Raw genomic sequence first — 21,420 nt, 5'->3', positions numbered from 1 at the left:
AGCGTGTAATTTATTAAACTTTGTTTACTAGATGGCGTTTGCCCATTGTCAACATAAACACGAATTATTTTTATTCTAATCTGACTTTCCAAAGGCTTTCATTTCAGCAATTATGGCTGATCAAGAGGTAAGTTTAGCTTGTTTTTAATATGTTTCAAATGAAATCTCTTTTCACATTCGTCACTCATGACCGGCCTGTCACAGCAAAATTAGTTTCCTCTTGCCACGTGCACGTTCGGATCAACTCGACGAATTCGAATTTTTTCGTCAGTGAATCAAGAAAATAATTTGAGTCTGAAATTTTAGGCTGATTATCTAAGAACTGGGTACTTTTAAAAATCATTTAATAGTGCCCTTCAAAAAATATGTTTCTAGCATTTCATTTTGTCAGAAACTGACCTTGAACTGGATGTTCCACCATTTCCATTGACAATATTTTTTACAATAACAAATCAAATTTATTCAGGATGAGGAAGTCTTCGAGATTGTTGATTTCACGTCGGCATCTGAATGGGAAGTGTTCATTTCGAGGCTGGAAGAAATTCTACTCTCCTGGCAACTTTCTTTGAAAGACAAAGAGGAAGTCGTCACCTCTTTTGTAGATCTAAATGGAGATTGGAAATCCTCATCTGAAGACATTAGCTTTGCTGGTACATTTAGTTTATGTGTTCAAAATTCTTTCTTCCTTCTAGTCATTCACTTGTATTTCAGGACATCCTTTCATATTAACACACCACTGGATAGAACAGTCCACTATAGCCAATGATGCAAGTAAAGTTGACTTATCCACAGAAAAGAAAGGCTGCCAAGTGTTTGCAACTTTAATGGAGAACCATCATGATTTTCCTTTCAACTGCCTTCCACTCGCCAAGTACTATGGCCTCAGTGACTTTGTAGTTATTGCACCGGCTGGCAATGAAATGTTAACTTCAGAGGATCGAATCAACCTTCTTCTGAGTTCCATTACAATTGCAGTTGGCAACATTCAAAGGTACCGTAAAATTGAACATGAGAAAGTTTTTTATCAATTTAATAAAACATTTCCCTGTCCTCTAAACTTAACCAAAAAGCCGGGCTCCCGTGTTTATTCAGTTACATTCCAAATCACAGCAGCTATATCAAGGAACATTTGAATGTAAAAATCTCCGCACGGATTTTCAAATGGTACATCTCAAACGTATCCCACCAACTTGTAAATACCTGTCAGGTTAGAATATTTCCCTTCATTGATTCTTTTTATTTTTTATTTTTTAATAACTATATTTTACTGTAGGATTGATTGAACTTTTCAAGGACAAAATCGGAAGTACTCCAGTCGACCCAGTAGACTTATCAGTCTGTTGGACTTATAGTTTATCTGATGTTCGAAATGGTGGATGGGAAAAGTGGCCTCAGCCACCACCAGATTTTGAATCAATGGGAGGAGTTGTAGGGAATGCTACTCTTGGTCAGCTTGGATTTGGCGCTATTAAGGATCCCGTAAAGTATGTTAGTTGGCAGCTATCATAAACCACCTTTTGTCAACCTTTGATTTTCCAGAGAAATCAGGGTGTCTGCAGTCTGGACCGGTTTAAACGAAGATGTGGTGGTTGACAGCGAAGTGTACAGTGACCTAGATCCTGTACAGGCGCCAATGTGGATAGCTCGTCTAGTGTTGAACGAACAAGTACCGTCGCTGTTAATTAAGAGTCTTTGTTCTTTCCTGGATTTGTGCCGCTCGTCCGAGTCTATCGAGCAACTACTCGGCAAAAACTACACAGTTCTTCAAAGTCCAGGCAAGTGACACTGTCAAAGCAACACCAATTCAGCTTGCTCATTTATGCTATTCTTCGTACAGATAGTCCCGAATACGAACGCGCTCTTGGAGCCCTTACGAAGGAAAGAAAAGGCTATGGATTACTGTCGTCCAACAGATTGCCATTTGGTAGCAAAAAAGCTCAAACTGGCGGACCCATTCCCGAGACTATGATGGTGAATCTTCTCAATTACTTGTTTCCAGACGCTGAAGGAGATGTTGAGGTATACACCTTGAGGCTGCCAATTGTTGTAGAAACAGCTTTTAACGTTTCTTTTATTTTTCAAAAAATCAAAACAAACAAACAAACAAAAATGCAACAGAGTCAAACACATCCTTATCCTGAACAGTTTCAGACCGATTGTTCCGCATCAATAGACAGTACGTGGAAGGTATGAAAAATGAAATGAACTTGGATGGAAGATGGGACCTGATTAGTTAAATGATTCAACGATTAAAGGAATTTTTCTCGGCCTTCAAGACATCGCCGGTGGACAGTTTGGTGTGGCGGCTGGCCACTGCAGCCGTCTACACTATGACACACCTCAACGGAATCGAGGGCGTGGCCCACTTGTGGCACGAGATCGTGCTAGAACTGCGCTTCCGCTGGGAACATGGCTACACCATTCCGGGGTAAGTCCACGTTTGATAAAATAACATACAAAACGAGTCGCGTATCGATAAAGATGACCAAAGAAACAAAAAAAGAAACGAAACAAATGAAATTAAGGCATGTTGAAGCGCTCGACTAAATTATTCGCCTTCTACCTGTGTGAAAAACGTGCGCCGTGGACAACAGCGGTTAATGAGCAAAGGGAAAACCACATTTCATTTTCAGAGACGAACCAAGTCATTGCGCATAGTATTGTGAGCCATGTAGATATCCATATCGTGGTCGGTCCAGTTTTCGTTATCGCCAGAACGTACAGAAGAACCAGGTCGCAATCTATGTTGGCTGTTGTGTCTTTGTTGTTGAGAATTCATGCCCGCCATGGGCTGGTGTGGTCGCCGTCCGGCCAACAATCCACTTGTGCTGTTGCTACCTCCTGGTTCGCGGTCTGTCTCCCAACTACTTTCGTCTCCAGTTGTCTGTTGTTGATGCTGCTGTTGATCGGACGAATCCTGTCCATTCTGTTGAAGATGCGCCGCCCGACGTCGTAATTGTTCCGAACGCCTGCTCGAGTATTGGCTTCCCGCTCTGGTTGATGCGCGGCTAGCGCGCGATGCCCGTCCATTATTAACAGCTGCCGCCGCCGCCAGCTCACTCATCCGTAAATCCGCCAAGGAATGGTGTGACGCGCGGAGATCTAATTTGTTGATTAGCGTATTGTTATGTCATATTTTATCTATCTGTCTATTTCGCCTTTTAAAGTCTATAATGTCCGTCGCGTTTTTGGTCACGAAGCCGTCAAGGGGAGATGAAAAAAAAAAAAGAATTGCAAGTGGTTGTATGTTAACACCCTGTCATATGTACACCCATCGAGTCCAATTGGTTTGGTTGGTAAATTAAGCTTGAAAAGATTAAGAGCTAATAGGAAAAGAATTAAGCTTGAGTTGACGAAAGGGTTTCCGTAGAAGAGGCGGGCAAAGATTCGGATGGTATAAGGGTCGTAGTGCTAGTAGTTAGGATTTCGTTTGTTGCATCCGTTTGGCTGGTCGGAAGTGTGGCATTGCCAGATTTGCCGTTCGGGTTTTTGCCCTTGCTGTGGTGTCTTTTGTTTTGTCCGTTTTGGTTCGTCGTCTTGGAACTTTTGCCACTACATCCCGTTCCGTTTCTACCTGCTCTCGAGAGTCCCATTCCGGATAGGGTAGGTAGTCCAGCCATGGCATTCATGCTGCCGCCCATTCCGGCCATACCGAGAGGGCCCAATCCCATTCCGTGAAGTCCGCTCAAATGGTGACCCATCGCACCGCCCATTCCGTGATGGAGTCCCGGTGGAAGGTACGAAGGACCCCGACCGGATAATGCCGAAACACTTCGCTGCGTTGGGCCGTCGATCAGCGATCTCGAACGTAGCAAATTCACTCCGCCGTTACCTGATTTGTTCACCGAGTAACCGGAAACGTGTGAACGCGCGTCATCGGCGATGAACCCACCGTTGACCGAGCCCATCACTGATCCTAGAGTGAAATTAGCTAAATGTTAGGTTATAAAGGGGAAGCTTATTGTTTGATGGAGGTCCATTACCGGGTCGCTCACTGTGGTACATCCTGGCCCTCGGTATACTTCGTGAACTGTACATGGACAGTTGGTCCCAGTCTTTGCCATTTCCGCCCAGTTGTCCCATGCCCATCGAGCCCATACTGGCCAGGGGAGATTGAACCTGCGAGCCGGCCAGGGATGTAGCTGTGGTGCTGATTCCATTATGATGTGCACCGTTGGCGCCGGCCGCCAAGACGTTGTTGAGTCTTAGTTTTTCACTTTTGAGCGATCGTTTGCGATTGCAGCAGATGAAAATGACGACAGCCACGACGACTGTTCCGCAAATGGCAGCGCTGGCCGCGATGATGATTTTGTCCATGTGCGAAGCTGCCTGCGGTTCAGTCCGGATTTCGCGGCATTGAGGGAACGGTACAGTTTCCGGTGTTACGTTGCTTTCTTCCAGCGAAACGACGCATACCACCAAACTCTCCTGCCGTTACATTTTTTGTTTGTTTTAGTTTTACTTTTATTTGATTTTGTTGTCGAATTTGATATTTAAAAAATAATAATAATAATTTACCTGTGCGGGAACGTTTTTGATTTTGAATTCGCGTTCGGATGGATCGAGAGGTGGTCCCGGCTGGAAATTAGCGTCGCCAAAGAGACGGTAGACAACTCGGAAACCGAGAATGTTTTGCGTTTCAGAATCCCATTGGATTACGACGGAAGTATCTTGACGGTAGGCGTCTTTCACGATCACTTCGCGATCGGAAGAGACTGACGAAGCGATACCGTCCAGGTGATTGCCTGACGCGTGCACGTCACCTGCATAACTGTTGCCGTTTCCAGTGATCAAATTAGGCCTTCCACCTGGACCGTAAGGTCTGGTCCGCGATGCCCCGACTCCGCCTCGCACCAGTTTGTTCGAATTGGTAGAAGATGTCGCTGGCCGCGTATGAGAGCTCCTGTATCCCAATCAGAATGTTTAGTTTGATTCGTTTTCATTGGGCATAATTATATGGATTCACCTGTGAGACGGCGACGGTGATGTGAGCCGTGCGGGTGGGCCACCTTCCGTAGTCGGGCGGGAGAGCGATGGCTGCGGTTGCACCTGTTGCCTGCGAGGAGGCGCTTGCGTTGGCAGCGGGGGCGGTGATGCGAGAACCCTATCCTCATCTTGTTGGTCTGCTTCGTCGGCGACACGATTTGTGGTAGTTCGATCAGTGCTACTACTGCGAACACCGACAGTGGCGACAATGGTGGTCGATGGAGGTACCATCGGTGTGAAGATATCCTGTTTGGTCGCATCTTCCGTACATGTCAGTTCTTCAAAGAGAACATATTTTTCATCCACACAATTGTTTTAAAATGAAATGAAAACATTCAAATGGTTTTTTAGTTTTTATACCGTCGGGTCCGAGTTGGTAGAAACTTCGAGAGCGGAAATCAGGAGGACTTCCGCAAAATTGTGGACTACGTTCACGGCTAGTCACTTGCAAATCAGTGTCGCGAATCCACTCGGCTACCCAGCGGAGTCGACAATCGCATTCGAGGAATCTCCCGCCAAGACTCAGACCGCGCAACGTCCCATTCAAATGAGCAAACGCTTGACGCGGTAGCGTAGCTAATGGGTTGCCGTCAAGTGCCAGTAGGGTGAGCAGCGAAGACGGAGAGAAAGCGTCGTCTGGTAGAACGTTCATCAAGTTAAATCCCACGTCAAGCACCTGTTAGCGATGCAAAAAAAAAAAAAGCAGAACGTCAAAAACAACACATTCTATGACATAGCTGTTAATAAGATTTGGTGCTGTTGAAGAGATAACTTTGAACCGACAGCAATTTTTTTTCGTTTTTTTGAATGCGCCTTTCTGTCCATCTGTCGTGGGCTATTCTTTCGATTTTCTTTTTTTCTATTTGCTTTTCCTGTTCACGCTAAACTACGCTCGACAAAATGCTGGTCTCTGCTGTGTTGCGTTTCGAGTTTTTTTATTTTTACGAACAATTTGGTCAAGATTCCAGCTCACGCGCTCATCGACCGTCGCGCATAACCATCCGTAACGATTCCCCTTTTTCTTTTTTTCTCCTTTTGCCAGCAGCAATAGCAGCCAGAAAGTACTATCATAAATCAAACGTGAACCGATGCCTCTAGCCCTATCGTTTGCAATAGAACAATTATGCGCTATGGAGAAAACGAGGGAAATAAAATGTCCTTTTGAATTCGAACGGTGACCTCAAATGTTGGATGGTCGAATTCGAAAAAAAAAGAAAATCGGGAAAACCGTCCCGCTGTTTTTAACGATGAGTGTGACTTTGGGGTATTATTGCCTTTGGTAAAATTGATACGCTTCTAATGTAATAAAGGGGAATTTTTTGTTTTGTTTTTCGTTTTCGCAATGCGACGTAAAAATGAGGTCGTTCGCCAGCGGTGGCAGATGCCAAGCTTTTGATAAACTTGAAATTAGCTGGTTTAGGTAACCCATTATCTAATTCTGCGTTACCTGGGCAAATATTAAATCACAGGCATGTTGTCTGTTTTAATTTAATTTGATTTACTAAAAAATAAAATAAAAATCTGATTTGTGTATTCATTTGCTTACCCTGAGTTGCGTGAGGGGAGCCAGTCCTTGCGATGGGAACTCGGTGATGAGATTGTTCAATAGGCTAAGGGAACTGAGGGTGTCGTTGACGCCCTGGAAAGCATCAGCTTCGATGGTAGACAGAGAATTGCGTTCCATATTGAGAGCCGTTAACGAGTCCAGATGTCGAAAAAGGCCGCCACTCAGACTGCGGATGCCGTTCTGAGCCAAATCAAGGAAAGCTAAAGCGCTCAGAGGACGAACGGCTTCAGCGGGCACTTCACGTTGTCGTGTCCCTTTCAGATTCAAATTTTTGAGTGTTCGCTCCAGTCCGCGAAACGAGTGCGCCGATAGTGTCATATTTCCGTTGTCCGCCAGTTTCAGCGTGTTCAATTTAAGCGCACCGAAGGCGTCATCGGACAAATGGCTGATCCGGTTGCCGGACAGGTCGAGCAAAGCCAAAGCTTTGAGAGGTCGAAGGGCTTCGGTTGGCACAGCGGTCAGAAGGTTATCTTGCAAATTGAGATTTTTCAGCGTCGTCTCCTGGCCAATGAAAGCGCGCGGCTGGATGTTGCGAATTTGACAGCGGGACATTTGAACGTTGTGAACGGTTAGCAGGCTGAGGAAGTTGTCACGCAGCTCAGTCACGGTGCTGTTGTGCACGTAGAACAGGTCGATGATTTGACTTTGAGCGTGATCGTTCAACGCGTCCATTAGCAACGTGAAATTGACTTGGCCGCACTGCAGCGTCAGTTCTTGCGCCAAATTGTAGGAACAAGCGCACGAACCGTGGAGTCCTGGGACGTTGCGCGACCACGGGCATTGAGCCGTCACGCCGCCGGCCGCAATCCAGCATCCGATGGACAAGACGAGCAGCCACGATTCCATCCTTTTTCCCATTCCGACCTGCGTCAACTAAACAGAAGGGACGTTTAAGTTTTAGTATCTATAGCATTTCGAAATATCCAAACTCGTTTCGGTCCGTCGAGTCTAATCTATTCCATTGCTAGGAGCTCTGGAAATGGTAGAGCGGTCACTGACTTTGTGATCCCCTCCAGCCGATGCATCGCCTTACGTCTTTTAAGGGATTTTTTATTTTTTTTCCCTCCTTCTTTCCTTTGGGAAACGAAACAACTTCATACCAGATCGGCCGACTGCAGGCGATCTGACGAATAGTAAATGTAACTAGTGATTTCTATAGTTCCGCCCATCTCACGTTTCCTCTTGAAGGATTGATGAAGGTTTTCTTTTTCTTCTTTTTTTTTTTTGTTAGCATACGTATGAGATGTGTACACGTCGTTCGATTTCGATGCGTTGTAACAATTCGAGAACCAAAACGGATCTATAGGCAACATCGAGTGCCATCGACGGCTATTGAAATATCTACAATTCGGACGAGAACAGGTTGCGCCAAAACGCCAAGTCGTGAAGTCTTTGTTAACAGCGTGACTCGTTCGTCTTTAAAAATTCTTTGGTGCAGAACTACAATCGTATACGTTTCTGGCCGAGAAAAATGAAATAAACGGTTGGTGTATAGGGACCATATGTCGAATTGAAAACCTTCTGTTGCTGTACACTCGCGAGTCATCGCAGACTAAAGGGTAAAACATAAGACATACAATTTGCGGAGGAAAGAAGAGGCCACCCTTGAGAAAGGTCGATGTACTGGCCAACTATTGAATCCATTTAGATTTCCTTTTACGATTAAAGCAGTTTAAAAAACAAAACAAAACAAAACGCCGGAAGAGAAGCCAGCAATCTTGGCAATTTCGGGTCGTATCTTACACTATGTCGAGTGCACGCAGTATGTTACTTAGTGTACGACGCGCGATCGATGGGGACTTGATGGCACGTCACGCAGAATGTCGTCGTCGCAACGGCCATAACGAAGCGGACGTGACCGCGCTTTGGATCAGCGATGCGTGCGACCCCGTTGGTCATCGCAGCGCATCTATCTTTTTTTTTATTTCTGCCGCTCGCTTGTTATTTGATCATTAATTACTCGGTAACCTTATTTTTCTGCGCACTGTAGCGACGTTCTGACGATGATTTTCTTTTTGGGAAAACCTTTTCCCATACAAATTTGTCGCTTCATTTCATCCGGTGCGAAGGAATTCGGCCGTCCATTGAAAAAAAAAGTCATGCGTGACTATTGTGGCTTTGATTTGAGTACAATAGAGTGAATGGATTCTTTATCTAACGCGCGCTCCTCACTTTGAAAATTAATAACAAGTAGCAAATGCGTATAAGAAAAAGTAAAAATAATCAGCGGACATTTTTTTTTCTGCTTTTTTTAATGGTGTGAAAGTCATTTGGATACAATTCAACGAATTGCCGTGCGATCCGTATTGAAAATTTAAAAAAAAAAAAAGCCTTTTGAGAATCTACAACGAAATTTTAGAATGACCATATGGCGTGTGTTTTTTTCATGCAATCTGTGTAGTCCAGCATTTTTTTTTTTTTTATTCGGTTTGGACGGCGGAATTTGATGAAAAATAAGAAAGTGGGCTCGAGGGCGAAAGATGTTTACCTTGTCTTCCGTTCAATGCCCTTCTTTTCGTCCGCCTCTATAGAAATATATCCCACGGGAAGGATGAAGGGATGGTGAAACATCTCCGTTTTGCTGCACGTTCCTCGAACGAAATGAACGGCCGGTTACGTCTCAAGAGCGAATGACCTCCACCCCCAACCCCCCAAAAGAAAGATGATCGCAAAAAAATTTTAAAAACGTTTTGTCCCGACATTCGGCTGTGAAACTACGCTCTAGATTTTTGCAGTTATTCCGACACGGATGCTTTACCCCCGCCGGAAGCTGTTCAAAAGGGCCGTCGCTCAGCTTCCGCGTCTATTCTTTATTTTTTTTTTTTCTTCGTTAACCATTTGTAAATTACATTATTTTTTTTTTTAAGAAGATGAATAGAAATGAGAACAAATGGTTTCAATTAACGCTAGCAGAAGCCAAATTATGAATTAGCATATCATTACGGCTAATGTAACGACGGAATAATTCAAACAAAAAAATAGGCAAACATGATTTTGAAAAATGGTTGTTCTACCTGTTCCCGATGTGATGCTCCGTTTGCCTCAAAGTATGGGACGTGAGAGGGGGGGAATCTCACTCAATAATATGATAGCACTCTGCCGTGTTTTCTTGTCTTGGACTTGCGGGAGAATTGAAATTGTGCATGCGCACTTGTCGAAAGTTGGCTAGCAACTGGTTGATGTTGTTGCTCTTCTTTGCTGCCGGTCGTACACCTTCTTTTTCTTTGATTCTCATTCCCGCCTCCTTGTGTCCTTGATAGTGACCAGCCTTCCGCATCCTCGTCCGGCTGCCCGCTTCCAGGCGCTTGGAGGGAACCTACAGACCAACAACCCTCTTTTCTTCCTTTCCTACATTCACTGCCATTATGATGATCAGCCATTATCTGGATTCTCACGCGCGCGTTTACTACCCGTCAGCCACACAGTTCTCGGCAGCAGGAGAGAAAGAAACAAAAAGCGATCGAACTTTTTCGTCTTTAAAACAAAAAAAAAAAAGGAAAAGCGAAAAGGAAGTTTTTGAATCTCGATCGATTGATGTTCTTTCATTCATTTTTGCTGGCTAAAAGAGAAAAGCCTCACGCTCTGTTTACCTGTACAGATATTTATATAAGTCTTCCATCTTTGTTTGTTGACATGCCTTGAATGCAGTGGAAGATTCGTTGGATCGTCCTGCTTGATGTCATTTCGTTTATGGCAAGTGATGACAGTCCATGATGGATCAACAGATTTAGTATTTAACTTTACCGGCCCACGTTTTTGTTTTTGTTTTTTTTGAAGTAGCCGTGGGAGGTGAAATCTCCTACATCCAATTTCAATTGTTTTTTTTTGTTTTACTTGTCTTTTTATGTTTCTTTTTTTATTGCCTGAATCGTATCAGGCAGGTTATTATGTCTCGGGCGTAAAAGGAAAAAAAAAAAATTGCCAACTTTTGTGCGTTCCACAGCCGCCAGCATCCACTTTAGACGTTGACAAAGTGAGCAGGTCTCTAAAGCGCCCACGAGAAATTGAACAGTTCCCGTTCTTGCGGCCTAAAAGAGCAGCGCACCAGTTAACGCGATGAAGAGTTGCTGCTTTAGGCACTTCATCTTCGTCTTTTGGGAAGCGTATAGTCCGCCGAAGATTCGGTGTAACGTCTGAACGTCAGATCATCGCTACCCTTAGGTTCTTTTTAAGCTACCTCTTTCTGTCGAAGCCACCATCCATCAGCACGAAAGCCAGAAAAAAAACAAAAAAACCAAAGCTGTTGGGTAATAGGATTTTTCTTTTTCGTTTGACCTGCTTCAAATCGTTTGACGTGACTAGCAATGGCCACCTCAATCGAGTTTAAAAAGCTCTGAACGGGCCCCCGTTGGCGTGTTTTTTTCTTCTCTCATCCACTGACCTATACCCTAGATCCTGGTATCACATAAACTACTTACGGCCAATTGAGTATGATTTGATGAAAGCTTTCTAATGCCAAAACAGGTCTTGTAGGTGTTACCGTAGGCCGAAAGATAAATTTCCGTCGATAAAGCACTTTTATTTGTTTGATGGCTTATCCAAGAAGAGAGAAAAGAAATGGGTTAATTTGGGTGATGTTTGATTCTTGATAAGGAGTTGGCAATTTCTTTGGAATTGTAATAAAAAGTAAAAAGTCAATCGGCGGCGACGGAGCGAGAGAAAAGATGTCAGTAGTTGGACGAACAAGTAAATTCTACGTGAAAATTGGGGGTGTTGGGCGAACTGTTTCGCACGAATCTCCCACGGTGAAAACCCTGAGAAAATGACCGCAAAACCATTAAAAGATGCGTTGAAAAACATTTCCGTTTCATACGATTTTGATTCCCAAAGGCTTGCATGTATAATTAACACACGAAACAAATTGTTCTCTTTTCGCGAGGAGTGAAAGCACCATCTGGACGTTGGATGTTATTCGGAATGTTCATTTGAAATGCCTGGCCCCGTGTTAGGCATATTGCCTTATAGCCCGTAGAAATCCATCCCCCAATATTTAGCGTCAAAGTCTTTTTGTTTCTTGTGAGGCAACAAAAAGGGAGATCCGTAAATGTCAGATTGGGTGATGCTTCAATAATGGCGAAACGAGAACGCCAATTTGGATGCCAGATGCTTTAAGCTACCGGAGAAGATCAAAAGGACGTTCGCCCCTTTACGTAGGTGCAAGACCCGTAGACACACACAGGTGCGTTCACCCACACAGTCGACTAAGCCCCAACGATCCGCCTCAGGACCAAGAAGTCAGTGCCAGCAAAAACCAATGCTTTTTTGTTGTTGTTGTTTTGCCTTTTGCCAAGTTGAATTGGTTTTTTCCTCCTCGTGTATACGATGTTCATGATAAGGAAACAACCACCTGTGCCATCGAGTTCGAACGTCCTGTAAATGGCCACCGTGTGAGGAAATAAAACAGGGGTTTTAAAACATCGCGACGACCTGCTGCAGAACATGATCGTTAGACCAGACATGCTGGGCTTTTTTTTTTTTTAACAATCGCGGCTGTTAATTGAGTCTAATTTGGCCGTCAGATTTTTTTGGGGGGCCTTTTTTTTTTGTGAACCGCTTGTTTATTCCGATGGTGGAAATAGCGCATTTTGACTCTTCGCTTAGATGGCGTGCGGTACCAGTTTTGTTTTTCCCCCTATTTTCCCTCAACCGATAATCGTTCTATTGTTTTAGTTTGGCTTGAAATAGACACGAAAAATAAGACGTTTCGTCGTTATACTTGAAGGAAACATGTGACTAATGTGGTCTTTGCATCCTATGGTATTTATCTCTCAAGAGAGCAAACCTCTAATGTATTTGAGGAGTCGCTCTAGACTAACAAAACAAAAAGTCTGTTGCACAAATTATTTTGAAAACTCAAATGTTCCATTTAGAGAAAATGGGGCGAGAAAGAAGAAGAAGAAAGAAAAAAGAAAGTACAACATCGGTTTGGAAAAGAGTCAAATGACGGGAGCAAGAATGCATATCGACACGCTTATCACAACATGTCATCAGTTTCCCTTTGAAAGTTTTCGAAAACATCTCTCGTGAAAGTGTGGGAGAAGTTTAGATAGTAACAAGCTCCAATAAGTCTACATCGTATATTATTTTTATTGCTGTTATGACTTGTTACCCGATAGTCGTCAAATTGCCCGTTAGAAAACTGGACGACGATGATGGACAAATTCAAAATTGCATTTCCACCGTGTGTATGGGAGCCGGCGCAGCGGACCAGTAAAAACGTTCGCGATTGCGTCGTGCACGACATGATGTGGTCATCGAGAAGACTGGAACGCCGACAGTCGGTTGGGATGGTGATAGCGGATGCTTGAACGATCCGCTATTGGCAAGGAAATCCGGATAGCTGGTCCAGTTGCTCAGTAGAGGCGGATGTCGAAGCTTTTTGGACGGCCTCCAAGTGCAGTATTTGTATTGATCGCCCAGTGGGCCGGGATGCGATTGACCCGGATGGAACTCGGTCAGTCCGTAACTAGAATTGAAATAATGCACGCTGTTGCCGTTGGGAAATCTTCTCTGTTCAGCCAAAGGATTCAGTTGACCGTCGGCTATCGGTGTGAGGTAGATGGGCAGCTGGGCCGTCATGGAATGCCGACGGGGCTGGACAATTTCTAAGAGCTGGCCTTCGCTTTTTCGATTACCTAAACCTCTTAATGGATCGAGTGCTCTCTCTCGTAAATAGTTGCACGTCGCCTGGAACACTTGGTGACTTTGATCGTCGATAGAAGGCCGATGTTGTGGCCGTCCAGGTCCGCGGAACGTGGAAAATTGTCCCTGCTGGACCTGTTCGCCGTTGGTCCAAATGGCCGTCGGTTCCGAATTGGTGCCCGCCGATGACGCGAATGTTAGGACTTTGTTTTTTTGGTCGACTTCGTCCTTACTGCTGCCATCTAGCGTGCCGTTTTTGTCCTTCTTGTCCTTTTTGCCGCACTTGATACTCGGACAGCAGCAGCAAACCAAAATGACGATAACCAACGTGGTAGATGTTGAAACGGAGGCGGCAACCGCCATTTCAGTCACTGGATACGATGTGATCTTTTCTGCCAACGTAATGACTTCCAAGCATCGTTGCTGATTTTCGGCACGTCCGGCCAAGTGGACGCAAACTTGGTAGCCAGTAGAAGACGCCAGGTTGACTAGAGTCTGCGTTTTGTTTCTTGAAATCATCCCTCCAACGGGTACTTCCTCCAGTTTTCCACTTCCGAATTGCCTGTAATTGATGGTCCAATTCAAAGCTGTTGAAATGTTGGCTGTCACTTCTATCGTCACGTTGATTCGGTCCGAGAATGGGATGGCGCTGATTGAGACAGACCGCATGATGTTTTCCGTGTCGTCCTCTTCACTTGTTGCGCTGGATGTTTCGTTACCTTTGCAAAAGTCGTGTGGGAGGTCTGCTAAGTGAAGACCTTTCCAGCGTTCAGGATGAACGCAGTGATCCATTTCGAGTTCACCTCCGTCCGTCAAATTCTTGCGCGTTTCACTCCACTGCCAAAGCCACACAGCGCTACAGTCGCATCGCACTGGGTTTCCTGTATTTAAAACACACACAAAATAGGTTATGATTTTTTGTTTTGTTTTCATTGCCTAACCGTTTATTTAACGGTTTAAATCATACCTCTGATCGAAATGGTCTTCAATGACAAAGGCAATTGAAGCACGGGCATTTGCTCAAGCTCATTGTTGTCCAATTTCAGCCAACCAAGTTGCGGCATTTTTGAAAACGATTCGAGCGGGATGCCTAAATGAAAATGATCGTCTTACTTTTGCGATCGTATTGTAAAAGAAAGGGGCGTAGATCATTTACTCTGAAAGTTATTGTGTGACAGGTCGAGTTGACGTAAGCGTCCGAAAGGCCGTGAAAATTGGTCGGGAAAAGCCGTCAGATTGTTGGAACGTAATTGGATTGTTTCGATGTGATCCCTGAGTGGTTCTAAATTGAAAATAGCCAGTGGCAATGTTTGGCCGATGGCCACTCCCGATGGATAGCGAACATTGTCCAAGTATCCCAGTCTGTTGTAGTTCAAATTGAGATGCCGAAGCTTGAGCAAGTGGAAGAAGACAGCGCCCTGCGGCAGCGAGCGGATGCGATTCCTGCTGAGATCCATCCGAACCAGGGCCGTTAAATTTCGGATGGCTGCCGGAATTTCCTCTAGAAAATTGCCGCTCAGGTCGAGCTCCTCCAAAACGTTTTCTTGGCCGGCCAAACTGTCGATGGTTAAACTTTTCAGACCACTCTGCTGGATGCTCAAGCGTCGTAAGCCGATGCGGGCCAGCGAATCTGGCCCCGATAGCGAAGGGAGTACACAGTCGCTGATTTCGAGTTCTAATAAACCGTCACCCACCACCTGGGGCTTAATCTGTTCGAGAAAACTTTGGATGAAAGCCGTGTCGGCATTGTGGCAGCGAACGGCATCCAACACTTTCTCAAGAGATCCGGTCGGACTCATCCGTAGGCCATATACGGCTTGGCATAACGGCGGCTTCGTGGCCTGCGTATCGATAGACCGGAGCACCAGTAGCATCACCGCAAAACACGGCCACGGCGACATGGTTTGTCATAAGTGTCCGTTTCTTTTTGTTTTTTTCGTGCGTCAGCCCAGTTCGGTCAGCCCCATGCTGTTGGTTTTGTGGAACAAGAAAAGAAAAAGATAACTAAATTAACGACTTTAGATGATGAACATTTTACCCAAGAAATGCTATGGGCAATATAGTAAATTAGAATGTAAATGATGATGCCAGACTTGATGGACGCTAACACGATTGCATAATGAGCACAAGAATTGCGTTTTCGTTTTGATCGAATTTTTTTGATTTTTTGATTTTGAGATGAAAACATCTAGAGAAAATGCGCAGTTGCGGATTAATGAGTTACCGCTTCCATCATGTGAGAATGTAACTATGGCAACGAAAATATTAAAAAAAAAGAACACACGAAAATTCCTTGATAAAAAAACAAAACAAATGTACCTCCGCAGGGCAGCGTCTCATTGAAAATGCTCTTTTGAAAATGTTTGTATAATCAAGGCTAATCCCGCTGGCTTTGGCAAAGTCTTTCTTTAAAAAATTATGCCGATTGAATAGATAAATACTTGAAGAAAAAGCGAAAGCTCCTCTTTTTTTTTTTTTTTCAAGCAATTAAAACTTGTGTTTATGATTCTCATTCGAATCCTTCGCATTCATTCGCTTGGAGCTAGCGATTAAACGTCGACCGTTTCTTTGTGTGCCTTTTGGGCATCCGCATCGCACGTGATGATGTTTGAAATAGATGTGCAGCTGGAAGCGATACTGCACGAAAAAAATAAAATTCCAGCCATTCGCACTTGAAATGGTAACACAACCATAACGAGAAAAAAAAAAAAAGTCACGATCTCCTTTGGATGTGTTTTTTAGAAACTTAGCGCTAGACGTGGTTTTATCGACTTTATCCCATTTTGGAGTCCGTAAGACATCCGTATCACTTTGATGGCTGCTACCACTAGATGGTCTGGGCAAAAGAGTTCCCATATAGGGCCGTCGCCCTTGACGCAGAATTGATCCTAAGGCCGTCATGGCCGCGGTACTTATCCAAGTGACAATTTTTATTGAGAAAAAGAAGAGCCAGAAAGGCGACGTGACGTGGCTGACAGGTGTCTTAGAATGAGCCGATGGTTGTCTCACCTGGAAAATCAAAGGCCGTGCTGTTTAGTCAAGCAAACTGCATATTTGTATAATGCATCCATGTGTGTATGCCCTTGAACTCTCTCTCTTTTTTTTTTAATTCTTTCGGCCAATTTGGAGATGACTTTCGTCCAGCATTGTATCGTCGGTTTATTCTTTCACGCGTACGCTTTGCCTTTCGTTCCTTTCTTTTCCCCTGACTTGCTCGGCAAACAATATTGAAAACAACATGCGTCGAGCGCAAAAGTTTTTTGAAAAAAACAAAAAGCTAAAGATAGCTGCTATACGTCACCCTTGCACAGTTGATAGCAATCAAATTATGCAGAATGACCCGTTGCGTTCTCGACCAGGAGTTGTCGCTGTAACACAACATTTTTGTTTTTTTTTCTTCTTTGCCGCTGCTGCTGGCGACGACCTCTTCGACACTGATTTTACTTTCAAATGAAGCGCACTATTCCAACATGAAAAAAAAAAGAAAACAACTGCACATTGGTCGACACACGCACACACGCGTACACGATGCCATCTCGCAGCACAGAGGGGTATATTCTGTTTGTTAAAGATGAGATCTCGTCATCATCATTCACGCCGGTTTAAAGCGCACAGGTGTTCAGCGCTTCATATTTCTCGTTTTTTTTTTTTTTTTAACTTCCTTCGTTTCACACGGCCCAGACCTATATGGGTATAAGTATATAGAAACAGCATAATATTTTTGAGAACATACCTGCATTAACTTCCAGACTGGATTATGGCTTGTGTTGTCGGAAAGGTTCGGCTTGCGATCACGATGATAGGCAGACAGCGACTGGAATAATGTCGGTATCCCACCAAGCGGTTTCACGTTAGATGACGAGGGGTTTTTATGTGTCTGACTAAGGAGAGAAAGAGAGACGGTACCGATGCGCGTTGATTCAAGCCACCGACTCGTCTTTTGGATGGTTTGCACCGTGTTATTTTAGAACGAGAAAAAGAAGGAGGAGGCAAAACAAAAAAGAGGAGGTAACTGCAGGCTATACGTATCGTTGGCATCTTCAGCCTGAAAGATGAGATGAATCTGAAGAAGAGAAGAGTATAGAAAAAAAAAAACAACATGGGGATTCGTGACGGTGATCTCATGCTTCTATACTCCATCGCATAATAGCTGCAAGGCTTTTATACCTAATCTTTAGTTGCATTATACATTTTGTGTTCTCCTATTGAATTTGGTTTTCTTCCGTTATTGATTGGCTAGGAAATGTATTGCTAATTAGGTGAACTGTTTATACAAATGCCGTGGTAAAACAGAAACAAAAGGTTGCCGTAATTGTGAGCTCGAGATCGGCTCAATGCAGATGCGTATACCTGCGGTTCGGCTCGTAACGCATCTTTCTATTTGGCTAATGCATTCGATAGAAGAAGAGTCTCGAGTTCATGATCTCTCATTTAAAAGTCATTCCCATTTTTGGTGGGGGGGGGAGGCAGGATGGTGATGTTCCGCGGAGTCGGTTGGTTTGTCTGTGCGCCGATAAAGACGTCGTGGCGGACATTTAGGAAGCGGTTGCCGACAGTCGAAACTAATAAACCATTGACTGGAGAGATATATTGCGGTGAAGGAGGATGATGTTGATGCTCGGTTTTCTTGACTTGGTTGTGTGGAATCTAGCTCACTGCGCACGAGGAGTGGCCTCCAATCGTCATCTGGATCTTGCCAATGACGCTGGAACTCTTAGTCGGTACCGACAGACTTGGTCACAGTCCAGCAACAAAGTCGACCAAACGGGAAACCTCAAAATGAGCATCGTAAGAGAAAGAAAAAATAGGGAGACAAGTCCACTTGTATTTCTTGAAACGGAATGTTTGATGGTCATTTCACCGCAAGCGTTTTTGACGGATCCATAAGGAAAAATGGCGATCAAATTATCTTTGAAATTACAAAAACAGTTCCTTTACGGTCATTCAAAAATAAAAGGAATGTTTCCAACATTTGGTTAATCGAGAACAGCTCATCTTTTGAAAAGAGCCATTTTTTTTTTTCTTTTTTCTTGATTTCGTTTTGCTTCGTTTTGTGAAAAGGCGGGTCCGCCACTATCAAAAGGGGGTCTCGCGTCTTATTGACTCTCCGCTTCTGCTCAGATGATACCAGCAGCCATCTTACGTACACGAAACAATAAAAATGACGGTTAAGTCAAACCTTTTAGGGTATTTTTTTTATTTCGCCTTTATCTTTACGCTAACATTGCCGGAGGGTCTTGTATGTTGTCCGTGCTCGTGCCCGTGTGCCCTATTCCGTCGTCTTCGCAAAGTCTACCATGTTTTTCTTTCTTTTTTTTTTTTTTTATTACGTTGCATCATGCTAACATGGTCGTTTATTTCCCTCTTGGTCCAAGGTTGGAGACTGGAGGTATGCCCGACTTAAACTACTGCCGCCTCTATCAGAAATTACAGGTGAGTCACACACGGTGATTCAATTTGTTTTTGTTTTTTTTTGTTTTTTGTTTTTGTTGTGGGTGGGATTAGTAAATTTACTTTGGTCTTCGTAGATGTTGAACTGCTGCATAAATCACAAAAAAGTCGGAAATTCAGCGCCACCTGCTGAAGCGACGGATGAAGACGAGTTCTACGACGCCGAGGAGACGTTGGAATCGATGGAAGTGACTCCGCAAAAAGTGCTCCATTCCGTCTGGAACCAGCCGCAAGGTCGCAAGGAGCGAACTAAAATGAAGTTACTTCGTTCGGGCGAGACCCTTTACGAACCTGTGACTCAAGCCCTCCTACCCATGACGGAAGACATGGTGGAAGAACAGTCTGAAATGATGGAACAACTCGGTGATAACGCTGAAGGCTCGGAACTGAGAGCGAGAATTCTTTCAGCTTCTCTCCTTTCCGATATGGAAGCTTTCAAAGTACAGTTTTGTTGTTTGTTTTTTTCTAAATCGATTTGAAATATTTATCTATTTTTTAAAATCGTGTTGGCCGTTCAGCTGTTAACACTACGCAGAGCCTTTAGGTTGTATGCAAAAATTATTTGTTAGTTTCAACTAGTAACTTTGCCACGAACGGCGATTGGAACATTTGAGTTGCCATTTTTGGAAGGGCCCGTCTTTTTATTTTTTAGTTTGGTGGGAAGACACTTTATCTTCATTAGCGAATTTCTCCTGACAAATTGAAAAAAAAAAAAGAAAAAGAAAATGACTCAATCTCCGCAACACCAAAATGAACGTGGCGTCATCCAACCGTTTTTATATCTATTTTTTGTTTTTTCCTTGTTTGGCTTGGTTTTTCTTTATTTTGCCTCTTTATTATTATTTATTTAAATTTTTTTTTGCACTGATCAGATCTTTTCAAGCTTAGTTTCCTTCTTTTTTGTTTTGATCTCGATCTTTTGCCACTGATTGAAAGAGGCATCAATCGCAACAGGATTTAGAAAAGGAAAAAAATTAAACTCAATTAAGACTTCGATTTATTTACTTAAACGATTCGGCAGCTTTTACTTTAATTGCCTCCATTTCTTCCAGGCAGCCAATCCTGGAGCCGAGATGGAGGACTTTGTGCGCTGGCATTCGCCACGGGACTGGATCGAGGAGGAAGTGCTGACATCAGATGGCTGCAAAATGGAAGGTTAGTTAACGTTATTGATTTCAACAAAACTATGGAAATATTATACGGTTAAGCAATTAATCTAAACACAATCTGAAAGCGAGAGAAAGGTTGTTTCATTGCTTTGTTCTTTCATCACTGCTCCTGCTGGTGGTCTTTTATGATAGGAGATTAGGTTCCTTGTTGATCGTGACTTGTAACCACAGTAACGATTCCCTTCCAACTATGCATAATCGCCTACGGTATCACTTGTATTTTCCCTTTTTCTTCCTGCGGGAAATATCCCTCGTGTTTAAACGGAACATCGGCTCGGCGTTTTTTGTTCCTCGCTATCAGGTATCAATTCACCAACAACGAATGCCAGATGAAATCAAGCTATTTGTATGACTAGGATGGCTTCACCGTCCGTCGGGTGCCGTAAGCTACCTGTAAACTAGCCGTGTACAGTTCCAACTGGCTTTCAGATTAACTGACTGCCCAAGGAAAAGTTATTTAAATGTAAATGCGCTCTTGGCTGGGCGTATAGGGTTATATAGGCTCTTGCTACTTGAACGATAGCCACGTTGAAGTTCAATGAAGAAGATCGTTTCTGGCTCACTCTCGTTTTCCCTTTAGGTCGTTTGAGCGGGAGAATGCAAGCGCCGTGCAATCTTTGGCAGGAAATGTGGCGGGCCGCCAAACCGATCGTCGCTTGGAGGCAAAAGCGTCTCTTCGACGATACTAAAGAAGCCGAAAAAATTCTTCATAGCTTCTCAGCCCTGAGACCCGCTCAAATTGCGACTCTGCTTCTACCGGCTGTCATGCACGCATCCATTCATCGGTTGCTGGAAGAATTGCGCCCCAACATTCAACTGCCCGACGCTGTTTCCAATTGCCGGGCTGCTATAGCTAAGATCGTTCAAATCGCGCGCCACTCACCTCTTGATTTACAGCAATATGAGGTAGTAACGACATTTTCTTGGGTATCTTTTCTATTGTTTATTTAATACATAATTTATCGTAATAGGATTTGCTTCCAGTGCTTCAGAAGATTGAAGTTCGTTTGTCACAATTCAATTCTTTGCGACGCAGAATAATCGACTACGGAGACTGGGAAGGCATTGATGAGTTTGTTACTCGTCTCTTGATTGATGGAAATGTCTCTCTAGCAGGCGGATCACATTCTCCGGCCGGAAGGGCCTTACTCAAAGCCATGGGAAGCCTGAATGTAACACATCTAATTTTTTAAAAATATATATATTCATTTTTTTCCCTCTAAAATTACATAACAATCCCTTCAAATAGAAGAAGGATACATCGTCTGGACTACCTTCTCCGGTGAAAAAAGAATTCGTTCTCAGGGCAATGGCGCATCGTCCAGGCAACGGTTCGACTTGCAGCTGTCAGAAATTGTTCTGTAGCGTCGACGAGGACTCTGTTCGCTTAGCGGGAGCTTGGACACAAGACACACTGTTTTATTGATACCTGTTGGTAAGAATACCGGACGATTTAAGCGGCTCATTCTTTCTTATTTTTTTAAACGGTTTATTTGCCTTGCTTTGTTAGCGGTCGTGTAAAAACGTGCGCGCCACAAATGTTTCCCACATTTCAAAATACACTAGAAAAATACAAAAGTTCTTGGTGGAAATAGGCTTGAAATG

The 21,420-nt window shown here is 43.8% G+C and overlaps 3 protein-coding genes across 5 annotated transcripts; 1 reads left to right on the top strand and 2 right to left on the bottom strand.

Annotated features, from left to right (window-relative positions):
* Positions 1-12: 12 nt before the first annotated feature.
* On the top strand, positions 13-21,407 carry LOC116925836 (rab3 GTPase-activating protein catalytic subunit). 2 transcript variants are annotated; one of them, XM_032932628.2, is made up of 15 exons: positions 13-127; positions 467-650; positions 712-991; positions 1,071-1,207; positions 1,274-1,484; positions 1,540-1,775; positions 1,838-2,019; positions 2,119-2,187; positions 2,256-2,428; positions 18,571-18,628; positions 18,724-19,086; positions 19,699-19,801; positions 20,396-20,721; positions 20,787-20,987; positions 21,065-21,407. In XM_032932628.2, the coding sequence occupies exons 1-15, from the start codon at positions 113-115 to the stop codon at positions 21,239-21,241; spliced, it is 2,715 nt and encodes a 904-aa protein (XP_032788519.2). In that variant the 5' UTR covers positions 13-112; the 3' UTR covers positions 21,242-21,407. The 2 variants fall into 2 exon arrangements, with proteins under 2 accessions (XP_032788519.2, XP_045025329.1); XM_045169394.1 differs by lacking the exon at positions 13-127 and adding an exon at positions 198-326.
* Positions 2,054-9,732, bottom strand: LOC116925753. Of its 2 annotated transcripts, none has more exons than XM_032932540.2 (8): positions 9,568-9,732; positions 6,533-7,426; positions 5,347-5,662; positions 4,967-5,264; positions 4,519-4,903; positions 3,984-4,428; positions 3,575-3,931; positions 2,054-3,102 (listed from the first exon to the last, which is right to left on the bottom strand). In XM_032932540.2, exons 2-8 carry the CDS (start codon positions 7,409-7,411, stop codon positions 2,630-2,632), a joined length of 3,153 nt encoding a protein of 1,050 aa, XP_032788431.2. In that variant the 5' UTR covers positions 7,412-7,426; positions 9,568-9,732; the 3' UTR covers positions 2,054-2,629. The 2 variants fall into 2 exon arrangements, with proteins under 2 accessions (XP_032788431.2, XP_045025324.1); XM_045169389.1 differs by having other exon boundaries at positions 3,575-3,916.
* On the bottom strand, positions 12,324-17,142 carry LOC116934197. Its single transcript, XM_045169403.1, has 4 exons — positions 16,929-17,142; positions 14,352-15,163; positions 14,163-14,285; positions 12,324-14,076 (listed from the first exon to the last, which is right to left on the bottom strand). The coding sequence occupies exons 2-4, from the start codon at positions 15,094-15,096 to the stop codon at positions 12,716-12,718; spliced, it is 2,229 nt and encodes a 742-aa protein (XP_045025338.1). The 5' UTR covers positions 15,097-15,163; positions 16,929-17,142; the 3' UTR covers positions 12,324-12,715.
* Positions 21,408-21,420: the final 13 nt, after the last annotated feature.

Source organism: Daphnia magna, linkage group LG1, assembly GCF_020631705.1.
Source record: "Daphnia magna isolate NIES linkage group LG1, ASM2063170v1.1, whole genome shotgun sequence".
NCBI lineage: Eukaryota > Metazoa > Arthropoda > Branchiopoda > Diplostraca > Daphniidae > Daphnia > Daphnia magna.
The sequence above is the reverse complement of the archived record's forward strand: the minus strand, read 5'-3'. Positions and strand labels throughout refer to the sequence as shown.